The sequence below is a fragment of the Talaromyces amestolkiae genome (genome assembly GCF_001896365.1).
Source record: "Talaromyces amestolkiae strain CIB chromosome Unknown scaffold17.1, whole genome shotgun sequence".
NCBI classification, from domain to species: domain Eukaryota; kingdom Fungi; phylum Ascomycota; class Eurotiomycetes; order Eurotiales; family Trichocomaceae; genus Talaromyces; species Talaromyces amestolkiae.
Genome location: NW_024468053.1, coordinates 257,069 through 271,100, shown reverse-complemented (window position 1 = coordinate 271,100; position 14,032 = coordinate 257,069). Strand labels below are relative to the sequence as shown.

Genomic DNA, 14,032 nt, shown 5'->3' with positions numbered 1-14,032 from the left:
CATAGGCGCCCCTTCCAATCAGCAGCTCCCACGACAACACACACCGGCTTTCATACGTAGGTACTAACTGCTCTCAAAACGCACTGAAATTCATAATTCAATTGGTGATGTATAACGCCACTAACACCGGATGTGCAAACATGGGACTATCGTCAGGGGAAATGATCATATAATATAAACGGCCGAAGTATATAATAGTCTGGGTCGGGTACAGTCCCACAGCTTAACTGTGGTTGGAATGACAAGGGAAAGGGTATCAAATGAGAGCTGGTACCAAGGAATTATTCAGGTACCGGCCGGATGAACACAAAGAAATAACGAGAAAAACAAATCATGAAGCCTGACAAATTAGGCAGCGTCGGCGGTCAGGGCTTCTGCATCAAAAATGGTGGGCAGTTCGTGAAGGGACGCAACAGACCCCTTACGCGGGTTCCTCCAGTCATCCAGCATCTCCTCACGCACACCCCTGCACCACTCAAGGAGTGCAGCGTCGAATTGTATCCAGGCCTCGTCACTGCTGCCATAAACCACGCCCATGACGTCCAGGACGAGTTTAATCTCCCACCGCAGTTCAGCAGCTTTGCGCCAGTATCGTAGATTCTCGGCACGGCGGTATGGTTTGGCGATATCTTCATGAGGAGTCTTGATCTCGCCGAAAAGTCGTCGTGATTTTCGTACTGCTTGATTATGCATGCGGATAAGATCGCGTCCATCTCGCAGACGACTAAGAAGCGGGGTTGGCAGCACTGCATTCTCAGGAGATGTCCATTGCGGCAAGGCGGGACCGATTCCATTCATCAAGGTCTGAAGAAATGCTTCTTCACGCTCTCTTTCACGGCCCGTCCAATCTCCAGTCGCCCAGTTCCAGCTAGCTCGTTCCTTGTTTTCGGCCTCCTCGAGCCGACGTTCTTCGTCGAGAACAATGAGCACACCAGCCATCCAGCTTAGGATAGCTGCTCTTTCAGTATTCCTCAACCCACCGGCAAAATTTCGAGAAGCCCATCCCTTCAAAACATCCGTGACCGCTAATAATTCCTCTCGGAATTTGCGTTCCGTCTTGATACTAGCCAGTCGCTCCGGCCGTTCATGGTTGATATAGTAGACTCGAGCAGAACGGATCGCTAGTGTGACGAGATCAAGTATATGCATACCCTGAATTTCATGCCATCCAGTGGGCTTGGGTGATGATGATGGAGATGCCGCTCCCTGTGCATCAGACAGAGGCGAAAGACTATTTGATGATGATCGAGGCGACGATTCCGTGCTATCAGACTCAGACTTCTTCACCGCCAATGATGCCTTGTCCAATGCCTCCACAAGGTCCTTTCGCAACACCTTTAATTTCGGCGGGGGCGCAATGTGATGTGTTTTGACGCTGTACGTGCTCACGGTAGGAGGAAGCATTAAGTCACCATCGTCATATTCGACCTCAAAGTTGACTTGATCAGGAGCAATATCATCAACGGGGCTATCTACCATCTCCGTGGTGAATTGGGGATCCTGCGTAAGCAATAACTTCGGAACCTCCTTTGTCTCATTGACGTGGTTCTTCTTCTTCGGCCGAGCCAGCTGCGCGCCTTTCCCATCCAACAGACCCGTCCTCGCAAAGTAATATTGTAAATGCGCGATGCTTCCTAAACACATGACGCTCTCTCTATTCTTGGCCGACTCGGCGAATTCGACCCCCTGGGGCCGGACATAACCTCGTCGTTTCGAGCCGGCGGACAAGACGGAAGATCTATTATCGCCGTTGGACGTGGCAGACGTAGCGGAGAAATTTGAAACGGAGGAGACGGTCGAAAAGGTCGAGAAGCTGCGGTCCGGCGAGGGGCAGGAGGAAATGGCTGGTGTGGGCGAAATAGAGGGCGATGGCGACCCTGAGCGTAACATACCCAGTTCTTTGTCGTGTTCATCCATGGCGTTTATTATATTGGTTCGAATTTTTCCAAAATTGTATGTATCGCTCTGAGTATATATACGATGTATAGGTTTTTATGGATCAAGGGTATCGGCCTCGATTTCAAAGCAACTGGCACATGGGTCACGCTGCCGAGGAGGTTTCGGCGGGAAATCAATAGCTTGTCGTCGGATGCCACAGCAACAAAGAAATATGTAAACCGAACAATAATCGATTATATCGTGTGATGTCAGAGTCAATCGAGAATTCACCATATGGTAGAAGAACAGAAGAAGGAACAAGGAGACGTTGCTGACCATTCACGAGTCCTTCGGTGTTTAGTTTAATTAGATTAAGAATTTCGCTAGTACACAAACAGCATGCCTGCCGTGGGGTCGCGTTATGCACTAAGCCATTGAAGCCTAGCGTGTTTTGATGGAAGACTCATTGTCTCTCAATATCTGTCGACATGTTAACAACGCCTGGTGGAACTAGAATACGGTGTCATATCCATCCAAACTCCGCTGACCAGTGTCAAGCACGAGTCGAGTACTCGTCAAGAATGAGATGGGAAAAAACCAAAATGCTTCTTGTTCAGTCGCTACCTGATCTATGCGAAACTTTCTAACGTCTTTGGATGCCACAACAAAAAGAACAATGAGGTATATCAAACAATTTTAGAACGCCTTGGCCCCTGAGAGGAGTTGATGCCATAAAGAAACAGAGGGTTAAAATGAATCAAATAACCTCTTCCCTCTCCCAGCCCGTCGGCCTCATCAAATCCGCTCCCTTACTAGGACGTGGCTTCTCCGAATTCCTAAATACAGCCGTATACGGATTCGGGTCTTCCCTCTGGTTGAGGTTTCCCAGTGTGTGGTTGACTTCCCGATGCTTTGCCTCGTCGGCACGCACATACAGCATCAAATCGAGCATCGACCGATTTCCTTCTGGCATTTTCCAATACTTGACTGCAATTTCGGGTGCTTCCAACTTCTCCCAGCCGGGTAGATTGCCCGCTTCGATTTCTTCGATGATGCGTGTATAGGTTAGCACGGCTTCTTCCTCGAGGTAGCCGACGAAGCGGTGGCAGGTGCGTGGGGAGATGAGGTAGGCGAAGAAGAGGCCGTTGAAGTAGACGCCCTGGGCGCCGAGGACCATCATACGCATGAATAGGCCTGGTTCGGCTATCTTCATGAAAGTGAGGAGGTGCATACGCTCGTTGTATGCTTCTTCGAGCAGGGTCTCGATCCTATTTACCATTGGTCTCACAAACCCTCAACAAAACCGGTAATGGGAAGATACTAACCATCCATTATCCCTTCTCATCGTCCTCAGACTTCGAAGATGTCTCAACATCCCTGCAACCATCCCCGGAACACCAGCAACACTCTCCAGAAACAGAATCCGATTCAACCATTGCCGTTCACTCATTTTGAATTTCTCGACTGCTTTTCCATCCTGGCCCTTGGGTGCGTGACGATAGCCGGTGACAAAGTCCATGCCCCAGCGCAGACCTTGGACCATGCTTAAGGCGAATCGATCGGACCAGGTACGGACTTGGCGGTGTTCGGTGTGGATGCTTCGCATTTGTTCTTCGGTGTATCTTGATGGTGTCAGTAAAGCCTATAAATCAAAAGAAATATAGGGGAAAGAGTGGTGGAAGCTTACACTGGGTGTTGCCATGAAGTCTCCGTCTCGATAATCTGTTTCGTTTCGACTTTGGGAAAGAATTCTTTGATCGCTGACTTTGGTGATGCCGATGAGATTGATCGTCTATTTGTCGAAGTGAAAGGACTCTGGCGGGCCTTGATTGATGGCAGCGTAGAATAATGCTGACCTCCAGCAAGTACGCAGAGACTGCCTACATAGACAGTCTTTGGTATGGCTGTGACCGTAAGCCGTAAAGGCGCGGTTGTTGTGACGGAGTACATCGATGTTGATGATGAAAGGTCGATCAAGAAAATGATGATCCTTTACAACTTGGTCGTACAGTGAAGTTGTATTGTTCTGATATGACTATTTGATGATCTATACGAAGAACCTCAGGCAAGACCAAGCCTTCCCAGGCGCTTTTATATCAAATTGAGTCATCGCCCCATAACCCAATTAGGCACAAGTAAAAAAAAAATATTATCTATAAAAATTTACTCCCCGAAGATTAGACGTCACATGGCCAACAAACATATCGAAAACGAATATCGATAGGAACAGGAATGAGTTTTCAGTACAGTGCCATGTTTCACATCCTCCTTTCTTGATAATAACCAGGGACATCGAGATTGTCGTGGCGGTACGGGAGTCGAGAGGGACAGGGGTAGAATGCGCTAGTATTGGTTGAGTACACGCCATATCATAATCTATGTACACGCATTACATTCATTGCTGGAACCTTCTGAGCCTACCATAATCGGTAAGTAGCGGTAGAAGTGCGTGCGCACAGTCCAGCACGTAAGAATTACATCCTCGCCACTCCAGCCCGCCGTACTTGGTTCCCGTCCTAACCGCAGCTGTCTTCGTAATGGGCCATGTGACTCGACTCGGTATGCCGGGCAGCCAAGTTCTAGGGAAACTCCCGTTACAATACCGATACACATACAAAAGATTCGCATACTGCTATATCGAGGACTCCCATATTATGATCACACCATCTAAATAGCAGAGACTTAACCCATACCAGGACTCATATAAGGTCATTCTACTCGAAGTAGAAGCGAGTTTAATCCCCTTCCCATTATCTTCCAACACTTATAATGCACATTCATCATTCCGTGAGATTTCAGATGCTCGTATTGCGAATACATTAATACGGTATTCGAGGTGCTCGGGATGTCCCGGGCGGCCAGCACCTCAGCCTTAACTCGCCCGAAACATTCTCGTCACATGGCTGTGATTCATCTTCGGTGAGCCATTCTACATATCAAAATTACGATAGCTATCGACCCGAGTCGGCTTTATGATTCAGCTCAAAACAGCTCAAAACACAACAGACTTTTCATATGGCCTATATGATATTACCAAGTGATGTCATTCCTCTTTGCAGCTAGAAAATTTATCTCCGAATCTCAAATGACTGTTCATCTTCTTGAGTCTCGATATCACTCTTTTCTAGTTTTACAACGTGGGCGTGTCGAGGACCTTTGTCGACGTCTTTGAGCAGTTTTTGCACGAGGTCGGGCTCGCCTTGGATTTCGCCTTCGACCTGTTCTGTGTCAGAAGCCTGGTCAATATTGTCCATGGAAGATGGGGGAGATACCCTGCCATCAGGACTGTTTTGTACCCAGCCCGTGACGCCGTATTCAGTTGCTCGTTTCTGGGTGAAGGCTCTATACTGGATTAGGGATGGTCATCAATCCCAAGAAAGATGAATGGAGTGGCATACCGAAAGCTGACGCCTAATAGCAATGGTACACATATCAATCTAGTTGCACCCAGGCATAGCTTAAGAACGAAACATACCTTGAACTGTCCCGTGGACTCTGAATCTGACCTGCAGAAAGCAAATAAGCAACTCATAATGTTTTTAGTGGCTTKCGATATGGATGAGAAACATACCCTGGTCAATGCCATTGTTAAGATCCTTTGTTGGCAAGATGTATGAATCTCAAATATCAAATACCTGTCTAGAGTTATAGTTGGATAACATCATTGCGGGGCTCGAGCGTATTAGTGTTACGCCAAATTACGTATCTTATCGCGATACAACAGCTTGTGTGGGGTAATTGACATACAACTTTGTCCTAAAAATTATTTCTTTGTTTTCAGATTCAGTTATACTTTATTTTCTTCATGTTTTAATTGGTTCCTGCTACCCCTAGTTCTTTTCATTGCTTGTGCTGAACGAGCGATGAGCTTGTCAGTATTTGCTATCCTTGGATATATACAGTATTATAGCATCTATCGCTCTCTTCGAATTGGCTTGATGGCGGAAACAATAAGCTTTCAACGCTGAATGTTCTAGTGATCATGTCTTAATGATACCTGAGCAGTCAATCTACTATTCTCGAGATTCAGAATAGGACATATGATGCTAGAGCGAAGATCAGCGGCATTGGTAGCCATTGGACACACATGAAATCGTGATATCCACATGTATACTGCAAAGTCGTGCGCACTATACTAATATGGACCTCCAAATCCGACATATGCGTATAATGTCCTTGTCGATTGTTATTGGTTTTAGGATACATAGGTAATGATTGACTTTACGATGTCATACACTGGCCCAGAATGCCTCCATAATTATGCCTCCATAATCGCGAGTAGTACGCGGTATTCAACTGTCCCCAAATCTCGAAGCGGTTCAGCCAGTAAAAAGAAAGTGCTTTGGCAGACTGGAGGCATGGAATCTCTCAACTTTCAAAATCGATGTTGATAGTAATCAGTTACTCTTGATCAACGATTGAATAAAGTCCAAGCAAAACACTAAAAAGTCGCGTCAGGCTTCCCCGCTGCGCAAGGAATATGCTACCAGGAAAATTAACAAAGACCAAGATTCCAGCAATACGCAAATTAAAGAGTTAACCCAGTACGCATCGGATGCCTCAGTTTTCCCCTGTAGCTATGAACTAACGTCTGTTGACCCACGAGGGGGTGTGGTTGTCACAATTTAGCCACCTACTCGCGTGACACGCCATAATATGGATTTTTCATATGCTTCAAATTACTGTCTAACGACTCAGTTCCAAGGTTCAATGAATAATGGGGCCAGAAACTAGCCAGTAGTTAGGGCTAGGAGTGTGAATATAGATGTTGCGGGGACCAATGACAGCGCGCAGCCCCTGAGGCTCCACCAGCCGAGGCCATCTGTCTATTCTACTACACTCAATGTCTACACACGACACACCACAACAGCCTCGCAATGCTACGCGGTCGATAATGGGTTCTCTCATCCAGGGCCTGCGAAGGCTCTACTCCCTCGACACGCTCGACACTCGTTTGACCACCTCATCCACCACCCCCATCAAAACCGCCGTCTCAGACTCGACGCGAGATCCCACGGCTGGCAAAGATGCTCGAGCACAGGAGATTGCTTCCAGGGCGCAGCCGTCGAAATGGAATACGCCGGAATTCTATTTCTATTATTTTGTATTTATCACCGTCGTGCCGATGATGTTCAAGACGGTCATGGATGTTTCGCAGCCCGATCATCCTGCGTATGCGAATTATGTTGATTTACTATCTCCGGGATGGATTCCGGGACGCAAAGTTGTATGTTTAATCTCTCTGCCCAGCTTACGCGCCGACTAATCTTGTATCTGTTAGGACAACTCCGATGCTCAATACGCCAGCTTCCGCGACAACATTCCGTACCTCTTCATACTCCTAATCGTCCACCCGCTCCTGCGTCGAGTGTACAATTACTTCAATCCTATCCCCACAGCATCACCTAGCGAAGGGCGCAAGCAACTCAACATCGCCGCCGACGCCCGGCTCAAACAACGCACCGTCTTTGATTTCAACTTTGCGATTCTGTTCCTGATCGGACTTCATGGGATATCCGTTTTCAAAATATTGACAATCCTGTTTATCAATTACAAAATCGCTAAAGGACTTCCGCGGGCATACATTCCAGCGGCGACATGGATATTCAATTTGATTGTTCTGTTCGCCAATGAGCTGTGCGATGGGTATCCTTTGGCAAGCATTGCAAAATTTTTCGTTTCGTCAGAGGTCTCTGCGGCAAAGGAAGTACCCACGCTGGTCGCATGGGCGGAATTCTTGGATGGATTTGGTGGCCTAATGGCACGGTGGCAGATTCTGTTCAAGTTTACTATCCTACGCTTGATCAGTTTCAACATGGACTATTACTGGAGTCTGGACTACGCCTCAGACAGTCCTATCGAGGTACGCTTTCAAGATATTACGTTTACCTGGTATATGACTGACACTCCTAAGAAGAAGCAAATCGATCCATCATCAATGTCTGAGCGGGACCGTTCTACGATACCGGCAGACCCATCTTCATATAATGCTTTGTTTTACACGGCTTATGTGTTGTACTCTCCTCTCTATCTGTCAGGACCTATTGTCAGCTTCAACGACTACATATCGCAGCAGCGATATCCATCGCCTGCCCTAACACCAACACGAAATCTACTATATGGGATTCGCTTCCTTCTGACTCTGCTGTGTATGGAACTTGTGCTCCACTTCATCTATACAGTTGCCATCTCAAAATCGACGAGTGATTGGTCGATCTACACACCCGGCCAAATTAGTATGCTGGGTTATTTCAATCTAAAGATCATCTGGTTGAAGCTTTTGATTCCATGGCGACTGTTCCGGCTGTGGGCTCTGCTCGACGGCATCGATCCACCCGAGAATATGGTTCGATGCATGTCTAATAACTACTCTGGGTTGTCATTCTGGCGCGCATGGCACCGATCATACCATCTCTGGGTTCTCCGATATCTGTATTTCCCGCTGGGCGGCGGTCGTCGATCATCGTCTTCCAAGTCGACCCCCAAAGACTCGCCACCACCGACTTCCTCACTTCTGTCCCGAGCACGCGGCATCTTCAACCAACTCATCGTCTTCACCTTTGTCGCCGTCTGGCACGACATCAATCTGCGTCTCCTCATGTGGGGATGGCTAATCACATTATTCGTCCTCCCGGAAATCATCGCCAAGCTCATCTTCCCAGCATCACGCTGGCGTTCTCACCCAAATCTGTACCGTGTGATTTGCGGTATCGGTGCTGTAGGCCCGATCTTGGCTATGATGACCGCGAATCTTGTTGGATTCGCACTAGGTGTAGACGGGCTGAAGGGCTTTCTGGCGGGGATACTGGGATCGTGGAAAGGCGCTGGATTTATGATGGGTGCTTGCGGTGCTTTGTTTGTGGGTATTCAGGTTATGTTTGAGATACGAGAGGCGGAGCAGAGGAAGGGGATCAAGTTGAGTTTTTAATCTGTTGTTTTGATGCATATAAAATAAAATATATTACAATCGTTAACCAGGGGTATCTATCAAACAAACCAACACCACGCTATACAAATACACATCCCTCTCTAGAAGAGACTAAAAGAAAGCACCACACCTCGAATCCTCGTGAACCTTATAACACTCCAGCCCACACGTCCTCACCCCACAATTCTTGCATTTTATCTTCCCCCAATACCCACAAATCGTACAAAACCTGCGCGCAGGTTTGTGTGTAGCTGACGGCGCCGCGCGAGCTGCGTGGTATCGTAATGGCGGTTCGGCCAGAAGAGCGGCCATGAGGCGATCAGATGGCGGTAAAGGTATGTAGGATTTGAGGAGGTGGTCGTTGTCGTGGGCGGTCTTGAGGAGACCTTTTTGGATTGGTTGGGGGGAGTCGAGGTCCATTTCTTCTCCTTGAACGTCTTCAGTGGTTTTGGCTTGTTCGGGTTTTTGTTTTTTGGTTGCGGGTGTCTCGGCGGTGGTATCTGATGTAGTCTTCCTCGCCAACGCACGCTTTTGTCGTGTCGTCAAGGCATCCTGTGTAGCAGCAGTAGCAGCAGCAGCAGGTGTCAAACTCCTTCTCGCAGCAACTCTTGCCACCTTCGACACCCCAGCACTGGCAGCAGGTATCACCCCGGCCGCTGCACCACCAGTAGTCGTAGAATGAGCCAAAGCAGCATCCTCATCATCCAAATAATTCTTAAACGTCTTCTGACTCTGCAAAATCCGTCTCACATTACTCGTCGTCTTCGCCCTCGGCCCCTTCCCATTATCCCTCTGAATCGCATCCTTCCGCGCGGGGACCGGAATGTGCACATTATCGCGATGGTTTTCGCGATCGAGTTCGGCCAAATGCCGGATTATGGCATGGTTCTGTCGAGATGTCAAGTCTGTGCCGCCGCCCGAACGGCCGGGTTCACGGATTCCGCGTTTGCGGCTTGTGGTTAATGCGGTAGATGATTTTTGGAGGGCGGTTTCGGGTACGTAGGCCCAGCCGGGGGTCGCATGGGAGCGGGATGTGCCTAGAACTTCGACCAGAGGCATTTTCCTGTTGAAAGTCGGGATATTTGATGATGTTGTAATTGTTGATGTGAGGGAGAAAGTTGTGGCGGACAGCTCGGCGGATTACTCGCCGCGGAAGCTATGTTTGCATTGTTTGTCTTGAATTTGATATCAAGCTCTCAAACACATACCCCTTCATTTACAAAATTCCTCATAAAAAGGTCAATGCGTGATTAAAAAGTTAAGACTATTCATACACTGATCAATTCATATTCGTCCCAGGTCAATCTTGGTGAACCTCAAAGCCCAAAGTACATACAATGTAGCAAAACATAACATAATCATGGCAAAAGAACATCAAGTTCTTCATAGCCTTTGATTTCAATTTGGAAATTCCTCTCATACCATGGTCCAAATAACAATAAAAGCACACAAAAGGAATGAAATTGGTATATTTGCCAGCGCCCTCAATGCATAATCACAGATATCAAAAATCACAGATATCAAAAAGAAAGTCAAAAACATCAGCACCTCGAGCGTCGTTTCAAGGACTTATTTCTTTTTGTTTAGCTGATCGATCTTGGTCTCCAGCTCAGTGATGTACAAGTTTAGCCTTTGTGAAGCGCTTTGAAGGCTCTGAGAATCTGTTAGTTTCGGGCTCTCACACTTGGCGCAAAACATGCAACAATACAAGCATGGAAGGCAAGGCAAGGTAGGTTACATACATAAATATCCTCTGTCAAAAGCTCATTTGAGACTCTGTACTCCTTGAGCACGTAGTAATACACGGACACGCCAGCGGCGACAGAGCCGAGCAAGAAGCCGAACAATCTGTTCCATCACGGTTAGTTTAACTTTTAGCAGATCTGATATGAAGAGATAAATGTACCCCCCGCGAAAAGCGCCAACAGGCTTCTGTTTGGGCAAGGCGCTGCTGCTAATGTCTGTTCGGAGATGGGATGACGTTGAGAACATCCGCGGCGTGGCGGGAGCTTGGGATGTGGTGAGAACACGCCCGGCGCGCAGCAAGGTCATAGAAGGGCGCATCATATTGTTCATGAATTCAGTTTCGGTAATAGACTTGGTGGTCAGTTAAGAGAATAGTAGTCGCAACGTTTTGCAGTTGTTGTTCAAGTAGTTGTTCATATAGAGTATGCCAACTTGTTCATGTTCTTCTCCAGACTCCGTACATCCGTAAGTCTAGTCTGAATACGGTTAGTGCGCTTGCTCGATTTACTGAGGAACTCCAATTCGCGCTCCAATTCGTGTGTCAATTCATACATCGAAATGTGAAATTAGGTATGAGATCCAGGGCATTTGCGCTCCAACACGCGCTCCAACTCGTGCTCCGATTCGCGAATCTGGATGTGAGATTTTACCGATGTGGCGTACCCTGCGACGGATGTCTCGGTGTCTGCAGGTTTAGGCACACTCTAGATAGCAACACATGGACATGGCTCAGCTACAGCAGGTATCAAACTACTACTAGTACCAGGAGGCTGAAACCGCCTCTCTGAATGATTCTGGAATCATTCAGTCCGAGCGCATCAAAACGCTAAAAGTTCAAGCTTTGGCTAAGCTTTCTTGGACCTTTTAATGCTTAAATACCGTGATACCGGAGGACGATGTTTCATATCAGTTTGATCCCTCGGCTCATACCTAATACTGGCCATTCTTCTTCGTGAACAGCAGATTTTTACTATATTAGAGTTCTGATTGTTACAGGTAAACGCTGGAGGCTCTTTAATTTCAGGGTGATCTGCTCGGTGATCGCCTTATAAGGGTCGACTATTCCCAACATCCACGATGGGACGATCTTATTACAGTAACTATCTGCTTCATATGTCTGCTGGCCGGATTACGTTCTTGAAATCTTTTTTTTCAACCAAGTCATTCTTTTTGCTGATTTTTTCATCATGAACTCCTTGATCAGAGGCTGGATCCTACTACTTTCTATTCTTATCACTGAAGCTGCTGCTCAGAATTGCGTCCTCAATGTGCCCGCCAATCCACTAAGCGCTCGAGGATTGGCGACGCCGTATACCGTCACTGGCTGCAACCAGATCGATTTCTCGAATCAAGGATCGTTTGTCGAAGCAGTCATCTTTGACCCCGCGACCAACAATCTGTCGGTTTACAATCCCTTGGTTGTGAACAAAGGAGCTGTTGCGGGAAAAGACTTTATCAAGCCCGTACCCGTTAATGTTCCCCGGGGGTCTACAGTGGGAATCTGGTTTGGCACCAATGCCGTTAGCTTAACTCTAGCCGGAGATACACGTGGATGTGTGAACGGTCTCGGGGGTTCGATCTTTGGTCAGTTCGCACACTGTAATGGAGACGTCTTTATGAAGACAGCAGAGGCCGCAGTAGCTGCCGGGAAATTAAAGATTGCATCTCCGGGAACAGCTGCTAATGGAGGAGCCGAATGCCCCACGGTTCGAGATTTTCGAGTGGTGGACATGGATCAATCGGACAATGTGGACTCGACGTATCTTTTGATCAATGGGAAAGTTCTCGCTCAAAACACTCCGGCAAACAAAAAAGCAAACCCCACTGCAGAGGAATTGACTAATGGGTCCGATAATGCATTGATCAACGATTTCATTGCTCCAGCTTTGGGATGCACGCCGCTAACGTCTCCATCGCTCACATCTCCATCTGGTCAAAGTGGCTCCCTTGCTACCAACGAGCTGCAAGCGAATTTCTTTCCTCCTGCCGCCGGACCGGCTCTCGTCCCTTTGAACGACGATTTCACTGTCATCAACAGCAATAATCAAATTACCCAATCCTTGCAAAAGACCAACCTCTACCGTGCGGGTGTGGGTCAGCCCCTGGCGTTGAATACAGCCAATGCCTCCGGCACTACATACTGCAAGCAATACGCATCGTCTGGTATTTTTATTGCGCAGAATCAGGCTTTGTTCACCGGCCAGACAAGCCCAGCGACGAACGTGGCTAACAATCTCTTCACTTTCATGGCCCAACGGTTCTCCCAGTCATTCGGCCCCGTGCCCGCCTTGGGCTGTCAGACTATCTTCGGAGTCGATAATCCAGTCACTCTGACAACTGATGGTAACGGAATCGTTACCAACGCAAAGATCAATACTGCAGTTCTCTCTTCCATCCTGGCGGGACAGATCAAGCCCACTAACGTGGCGGCTACAGCTACCACCACCTCGACCTCGATCAGCACTGCGCAAGCAACACAGGCTCACGGCCGTGGTACGAACCAGCAAAAGCATAAAGGCCACAATAATGTCGTTGCGAATCAAGTGGGTGGTACGGCGCCATCGGTTGCTCCAGACCCTGTAGCCGCGTCTCAAGCGGGCGTCTCGTCATCGAGTGCAATTCCGACAGCTACGCCACAACAGCAAGCAGCGGGAGGCTCATCTACTGTGCCAGAATCGAAATCTACTGCAATTGATTCTATTTCATCTGTGATAGCTACTTCATCCGCAATCACATCGGCTACTTCTACATTGAAAGTGCAAGCAACAGCAACAGCCTCTCAAACCAACAAAACAACCAGTAAACAAGCTCCCACTACATCATCTGCTTCAAATACTGTCGGTACCACTCTAACAACGGCCACACGGGCTCCTAAAAGTACTACGACGACCACACGGGCTTCAAAATCATCAGTCTCTTCTACTTCGTCTTCTGCTTCTTCTGCTATCATTGGATCGCACAAGCACGGCCGGAGACATGCTCGTTCATTCCCTACCGATAAATAGCGTTAGACAATTTTAGCAAAGTGTCAACGTTCCGTTGAAGGGCTAGCTATCGTCATAAAGACTTTGATTTTCGCGCTGCCTAATTATCAATTAGTGATTGATTGGGGCTTGGACGATAATTAGGTATATTTGAATACAATCTCCAGATGTCTCATTTCTATCCCTGAATAAAGATGTATCATGCACAATGTCCCGGGATTACGAACTTGTGCTATCAATCCTATACACCCAGCCTTGTAAGCCTTTATCAAGAGCCATGGTCGCCCAAGTCTTCACATATGATGTTTAAGAGGAGCTTGCAAGTGAAGATCCTGCACAGATTATACTTTAATCTCCTCCCTCCCCATTCTCTTGAATGAGGATTGTACCTTCGGGGCCATTTCTTAATGAATGATTGTTATCTAGCGATGAGATTGGTAGAATAGTGGGTTCTTTGTGCCAGCTATTGGAATAAGTTACGTGGAGGATAATCGTA

General features: G+C 47.6%; 7 protein-coding genes across 7 annotated transcripts; 2 read left to right on the top strand and 5 right to left on the bottom strand.

Annotated features, from left to right (window-relative positions):
• Window positions 1-348: 348 nt before the first annotated feature.
• Window positions 349-1,917, bottom strand: BHQ10_007892 (uncharacterized protein; the record flags this gene model as incomplete). The annotated part of the gene is made up of 1 exon (XM_040880637.1): window positions 349-1,917. One exon carries the CDS (start codon window positions 1,915-1,917, stop codon window positions 349-351), a length of 1,569 nt encoding a protein of 522 aa, XP_040736395.1.
• A 718-nt stretch (window positions 1,918-2,635) lies between these two features.
• On the bottom strand, window positions 2,636-3,828 carry BHQ10_007891 (uncharacterized protein; the record flags this gene model as incomplete). Its single annotated transcript, XM_040880636.1, has 3 exons — window positions 2,636-3,146; window positions 3,204-3,500; window positions 3,566-3,828. 3 exons carry the CDS (start codon window positions 3,826-3,828, stop codon window positions 2,636-2,638), a joined length of 1,071 nt encoding a protein of 356 aa, XP_040736394.1.
• Window positions 3,829-4,946: 1,118 nt separating this feature from the next.
• BHQ10_007890 (uncharacterized protein) lies at window positions 4,947-5,464 on the bottom strand (the record flags this gene model as incomplete). Its single annotated transcript, XM_040880635.1, has 4 exons — window positions 4,947-5,220; window positions 5,277-5,289; window positions 5,354-5,384; window positions 5,450-5,464. The coding sequence occupies 4 exons, from the start codon at window positions 5,462-5,464 to the stop codon at window positions 4,947-4,949; spliced, it is 333 nt and encodes a 110-aa protein (XP_040736393.1).
• A 1,257-nt stretch (window positions 5,465-6,721) lies between these two features.
• Window positions 6,722-8,806, top strand: BHQ10_007889 (uncharacterized protein; the record flags this gene model as incomplete). The annotated part of the gene is made up of 2 exons (XM_040880633.1): window positions 6,722-7,105; window positions 7,160-8,806. The coding sequence occupies 2 exons, from the start codon at window positions 6,722-6,724 to the stop codon at window positions 8,804-8,806; spliced, it is 2,031 nt and encodes a 676-aa protein (XP_040736392.1).
• A 111-nt stretch (window positions 8,807-8,917) lies between these two features.
• Window positions 8,918-9,865, bottom strand: BHQ10_007888 (uncharacterized protein; the record flags this gene model as incomplete). The annotated part of the gene is made up of 1 exon (XM_040880632.1): window positions 8,918-9,865. One exon carries the CDS (start codon window positions 9,863-9,865, stop codon window positions 8,918-8,920), a length of 948 nt encoding a protein of 315 aa, XP_040736391.1.
• Window positions 9,866-10,375: 510 nt separating this feature from the next.
• On the bottom strand, window positions 10,376-10,873 carry BHQ10_007887 (uncharacterized protein; the record flags this gene model as incomplete). The annotated part of the gene is made up of 3 exons (XM_040880631.1): window positions 10,376-10,459; window positions 10,549-10,654; window positions 10,713-10,873. 3 exons carry the CDS (start codon window positions 10,871-10,873, stop codon window positions 10,376-10,378), a joined length of 351 nt encoding a protein of 116 aa, XP_040736390.1.
• An 866-nt stretch (window positions 10,874-11,739) lies between these two features.
• Window positions 11,740-13,557, top strand: BHQ10_007886 (uncharacterized protein; the record flags this gene model as incomplete). The annotated part of the gene is made up of 1 exon (XM_040880630.1): window positions 11,740-13,557. One exon carries the CDS (start codon window positions 11,740-11,742, stop codon window positions 13,555-13,557), a length of 1,818 nt encoding a protein of 605 aa, XP_040736389.1.
• Window positions 13,558-14,032: the final 475 nt, after the last annotated feature.